Source organism: Priapulus caudatus, unplaced genomic scaffold (genome assembly GCF_000485595.1).
Source record: "Priapulus caudatus unplaced genomic scaffold, Priapulus_caudatus-5.0.1 Scaffold844, whole genome shotgun sequence".
In the NCBI taxonomy this organism is placed as follows: domain Eukaryota; kingdom Metazoa; phylum Priapulida; class Priapulimorpha; order Priapulimorphida; family Priapulidae; genus Priapulus; species Priapulus caudatus.
In genome coordinates this window covers 191,983-197,889 of record NW_014577905.1, presented here as the reverse complement: position 1 = coordinate 197,889, position 5,907 = coordinate 191,983, and the positions used below count along the sequence as shown (strand labels likewise).

General features: G+C 42.2%; 1 protein-coding gene across 1 annotated transcript in view; it reads left to right on the top strand.

The window, feature by feature from the left end:
• LOC106813924 (40S ribosomal protein S8-like) overlaps positions 1-2,818 on the top strand; it is a 3,653-nt gene extending 835 nt beyond the window's left edge. Inside the window, exons 3-6 of the mRNA XM_014818166.1 lie at positions 271-370; positions 1,121-1,296; positions 1,643-1,772; positions 2,653-2,818. Of these exons, the coding sequence (XP_014673652.1) occupies positions 271-370; positions 1,121-1,296; positions 1,643-1,772; positions 2,653-2,762 (516 nt within the window). The 3' untranslated portion in view covers positions 2,763-2,818. The remainder of the gene's footprint in view (positions 1-270; positions 371-1,120; positions 1,297-1,642; positions 1,773-2,652) is intronic.
• The last annotated feature ends 3,089 nt before the right edge of the window (positions 2,819-5,907 follow it).

The following is a 5,907-nucleotide window of genomic DNA, read 5'->3' as shown; positions in this document are numbered from 1 at the left end:
AACGCTTCCCGGACCCCCCTAGTTTCCCCTTCCCCCCCCCCTGTTTTAATTTCATCCTGGGGAGAACCCTGACGGCAGCTCGTGGCTACATCTTGTGGTGGCATAGAATGATGAATGAACATTACACCATCTTTCGGCTGAATGCAATGATGCACATTTCTTATTTCTGAAGTGCCGCCACCAGATGCGTCAATAGGCATGGGACAGAGTCGGCAGTTGACGGCCGGGTAGGATTACGTGTGAATGTATGCAGGAAATCTGTCTTTACAGCTCGGACCTCAGCGTATCCACACTGTACGAACAAGAGGTGGGAATAAAAAATACCGAGCATTGCGTCTTGATCATGGGAACTTCGCCTGGGGCTCAGAATGTGAGTAATGTTTAATATAGTTTCTTTAGCAGCCGTCATCCTCAGTTTGCTTCCTGGAGAGATGATAAGTGCTCACCTTTGTTGAGTAAATTAATCTGTGTTTCCGACTGGTAGCTGGGGCCCCCATGTGTTTGTGTGCATACGTGCATGCTTGCTTTGTTGTGCCAACGTAGGTTGTCGTCTGATTAAGCTGAATACCACTCGTAGAATTACCCGTTGGTTACATCGGTGTGGTGGCATAGAATGATGATTAAACTTTACACCATCTTTCGCCTGAATGCGATGATGCACATCTCTATTTCTGACGTGTCACCAGCACTTGATTCAATAAGCTTGATATATCACAATATATAATGAGTTCTCAAGTGTCACTTCTAAGTGTACAAAACATACAAAGAGAAGGTAGAAAACACTGGAGACGATTGTTGGGGAAGGCTCACGACAGAATTAGTTGCTGTTTCTTTATAACTTTTGTGACACCTCCCAAGGTTCTCCCCAAGAAATTTCAGAAGCCATGTTGTTTATACATGGATGGGGGGCAGGGAAGGGTGTTGCACCTGCTCTTGATTCTTTCTCTCTGATTTTTTCTAATTTAAAACATGATTTTTGTCTGGAATTGCATGTCAGAGGATTTGTGGGATGGCACAAATTAGAAATGACCTGTGGGGAATCCTGCATCCTTTTATCTTTGGCATTAAATAATACAATATCACGGCTAAAGACTGTTTTTTGTTTTCTGTGAATGATTAGGTTGTGCAAGAAAGACCCGTATCATTGACGTCGTATACAATGCCAGCAACAACGAGTTGGTGCGTACCAAGACTCTTGTGAAGAATGCTGTCGTCACGATTGACGCCACCCCATTCCGTACCTGGTACGAGACACATTATGCTCTACCTCTGGGTAGAAAGAAGGCGTCAAAGCTGGTGAGTTTGCAAAAGTCCACCTTAGCATGCTTATTTTTGAGGTTAACATTATGCATTAGTACGTGTTGACGGCGAAACGTAATTGTGCCGCGTGGTGACATGGAATGATGAATGAACTTTACACCATCTTTCGGCTGAATCCGATGATGCACATCCTTATTACTGACGTGTCCACCAACCACGTGATATCGATAGGTTACCCACACCATACACAATCACACAACACACACACACACAGTTCACACCACGAGCAAAGAGCCTGACCAAGCTTTGATGTGAGTGAGTAATGTGTAGTGACTTGGACCATATGCCATGTTTACCGTTTTATGGCTGTCTGGTGTTGCAGACCGAGGAGGAAGAGGCTAGGATTAACAAGAAGCGCAGCAAGAAGTTGATGAAGAAGTATGAGCTGCGTAAGAAGCACGCTAAAGTAGAGCCGGTTCTTGAGGATGAGTTTATGACTGGCAGAGTCCTAGGTGAGCATTCCCATTTCAAAAACTGCACGTCGTGATTTGAGTTTATTATTGAATATTATACAAATTTTGGTGTTATGACGTGACGACCTAGTGGTTATTGTAATAGCATATAAAAATAGGTCTTGGACTCTTGGGTTTATCTCGCTCCGACCTTTGGTGCGGAAACACCGCTTGTCTTGAAATTCTGAGTGGCCAAGCTGTCGTCTAAAACCTGATGGGTTTGTGAAGTCCGATTAGTTTGTTACATGGGTGTAAACCGTCCACGGGTCTGAATTCTCCAAGGATTGGGCAAAGGTCCAGTGACTCGCTAAAATTCCAAATGTTGTATAAATAAACATTCAGTGTGATTGTACGTTTCTTGTCTGCTAATTAGAACTATAAGTATAATGCATGTATGGTTAAAAATAGGCCGTCCCAGGGAAAAAAATATAATTTATTTTTCGGGGGCTACTTTTCAAGCTCGCGTGGATGAAAATAGCACTCTAAAATTTTGTTTGCATTGAACTCTATGCAAATTTACGGGGGCTCTTTTTGGCATTTCCGGGGCTAAAGCCCCCGTATATTTTTCCCACTGCGTCCCACGTCGTGTGACCTGATTGGTAGCAGAGTGATGATGTAAATCTGATATGACGACGGGATCAGACCGTTCTGGTCATAGTGTCCCGATCTGTGACTTTTCCTCAGGTTGTCATAGTTACACTGACTGCTACTAAATAGAGCATGTCCACGAATTTCTTGGAGTAGGTTTTGGGTGACTGGCATGAATGTCACGAATTTACACGTTTTCCGTAAATCTGCCCACTTCTTCGACTATGCATTGAATAGGATGCGATATGCTGTATCTGTAGCACAGCTGTATATATATTGTGTTTGTGCGCAGCTTGCATCGCGTCACGACCAGGACAGTGTGGACGTTGTGACGGATACATTCTGGAGGGCAAGGAGCTTGACTTCTACTTGAGGAAAATCAAGTCGAAGAAAGCAAAGTAAAGTTCTTGTCACCATCATAAAAATATACATAAATAAATTCTCTGTGAAGTTGTAAAGTTTGTGTCGAGTGTGATTCTGTGGTGTTCTTTTGTACATTTGCATATCGTGTTGGCACAGGGAGGTGGGTGTGAAATATGCTGCCATGTGCAGGCATGAGAATTTCCCACGGATTCACCGATTTCCGGGTTTTGAATTTTCATTTTGGTCATTCTTGAGATTGATGCAAAAAACTAATAGAAAGCTTAGGGTGGTAATGCATACTTTTTTTGTCAAAGCGGACGCCATTTTTAATTTAAACTTCATAAAAGGTCGGGGAAAAGTACTTCAAATTTCACACAGAAGTAACAGAACTCCAAATAAATATCGCTGTGTATCTATGTAATGTAAATTAAGGCATGCTTTAAGTTAACCGCCACATAAAACATTAAAATTTTCATAGAAAATGACAACTGAATTGTTAGTCACGAAATTTGTCTTTTACTAAGAACGTAATGGTGGAAATGGCCTATCTGCCCTTCCAAATTTCTAAAATTCCCTGGGGCATGCCCCCAGACCCCGCTAGCTGGACAGTGTGCTACGCACGACACGAATTTCCTCCATAAACATCTCAAGCTGTTCTCATGCCTGCATGTGAGTATAACATCACTGATTATGAGTTGCAACCTCTACATTTTGAGTAGTTAATGCTCAAGTAAATTGTCTCGTAGGATTCTAATTTCCATGTTGGTGAATGTGTAACAACTAATTATAGATACAAAAAAATATAAATGAACTTTTTTGGGTAAAATGTGGGTACTGTGGGAAACAAGGAAAAATAAACATTGCACACTGCTTATACAAAAAAAATGTTGGATAATTATTTAAAAAAAAATTGTTTGAAGTAGTGGTAATTAATAGTTTTTTCATTGTCGTTTTCATGAAAGCGTTCAATAGATGGTTTTAATCTTTCTGTATCATTCCTTCAGATTTATGAGCAGGGATGAGATCCAAGATTAAATGCATAACGTGTGTGTACGAAGTATATTTATTCAACAGATTACTAACATTGCTAACATCTTCATTCGTTTTTACATCAGCCGAAGTAAGGATCGTGAGGTTTGTGGTTTCTACTTTATAATAAGAATTATAATTGACCTCAATATTGACAATTGATATTGATAGATTATATCCTGTACTCGATATTGCCTGGAAATATTCCTCATTACATTCATTACTGCATATTTACACCAATAATAATCGATACAAGTGCTCTGATATATTTTAGGACTTAAATTATTGCTGAACAGTCGATACAAGCACTGCTTGACTGTCAGCATGTACAAAATATTGTGTTATTATACAAAGGTTACGCTCAGGCAGTTTGTTTTTGTACAAAAATGGACACCAGGTGGCGCTAATAGTCATTATTCCAAACCTGGCCCACGTAAATGCTTGCGATTTCTATGGCCTTGTTTTACGGAGATGTCTTTATGTTGGGCATGGCCGTTATGCAAGACAATACGCTTCCGAAAGCACGTTTCCATTTTTTAATAGCAGATCGTCTTGAGGCTATGACTCCACGTGTTACGTGATACCGTATTTGCTAGTACGCACATGCTACGTACAGCCTCTGCGTGATTCAACCGACTATATGTACACCGTTACGTATAAATAAACGAATGATAAGATCGATAATTAAAGAATGATACCATGCATCGCTACTTCTGTTCCTTCATCCTTTTAAAATAAAATGTCAGCTGAAGGCAAATTAGGACGTGCATCTGAAAACGTAAATGTGAGATGGCCACTGAAGTATTCTGTATTAATTAACATGATTAGCTCTCTCTCTCTCTCTCTCTCTCTCTCTCTCAGATACACACACGCGCACGCACTCTTATTTACTCGTGTTTAAACACATTCAATAAAACACCAGATTTTACTAGTTTATATTCATAGACATATATACATATATCCCGTGTGGTTGTGCGGGCGGGCGTGCGTGCGTATGCGTGATTGTGTGCGTGATTGCGTGTGTGTGTGCGCATGTGTGCGTGCGTAAGTGTGTGTGTGTGTGTGTGCGTGCGTAAGTGTGTGCGTGTGTGTGTGCGCGTGCGTACGTATGTGTGTGCGTGCGTGTGTGTGCGCGCGTGCGTATGTGTGTGCGCGTGCGTATGTGTGTGCGTGCGTGCGTATGTGTGTGCGCGCGTGCGTGTGTTCGCGCGTGCGTGTGTGCGCGCGTGCGTGTGTGCGTGCGTGTGTCTGCGTGCGTGCGTATGTGTGCGCGCGTGCGTATGTGTGTGTGTGTGTGCGCGCACACGTGTCTGTATGTGTGTATTCGTACCTTCCGCATTTTCCAATATTTCAACAACAAGCAAACTGCACGGCTAAACACAAAATAACTCCAATAATTGTCTAACGGAGTGACAGATCTACTGACGTGGTACGGTCTTACTACCATTTTATCTTTTTGTTTTGTCGTGGTGTTACTCGGTTCCAAGCACACACGCACGCGCGCACACACACGCACGCGCGCACACACACATAAACAAACGAACAAAATAACGTATGTGATGCGATGTGACTTGCTTTGTAATTCAACCATCGTCGTCAACTCAAACAATCGGTCTACTGACTGGTAAATATATTGTTGGGCTTCTATTTCTTTTGTCATTATATTGAACAGTTCTACTGTATGAAACCGATTTCAGACGTTCTTTTGAATAACAACAGGAAGAAAGATATGCCTTTGTCCTGGCTTTTCCTCGCTTGCTTTCACTCGCTCTTACCCTCTCCTTCACCCTCTTTCTCCCCAGTCCCCTCTCTCTTCTTAGCTGTTGCTCCTTCGCTAACTAGCTCACGTGCTCTCTCCCTTCCCGCGTTCTCTCTTTCTCTTTCCTCCTGGCTCGCTCTATATCTAGGCCCCTTCTCGCTTACTCCCCTATTCTCTTCACTTTTGCTGTTTCCGAAATGTCATGCTCGGGTTTTATGGCCACAGTTATAAATATCTCTTAAATTAACGCCACAAATCACATAAAGAAATTCAACACGAGCTTAATGCATTCTACACGAAGCAATACGAGATTACTGAGCTAGACGACACACACACACACACACACACACACACACACACACACACACACACACACACACACACACACACACACAC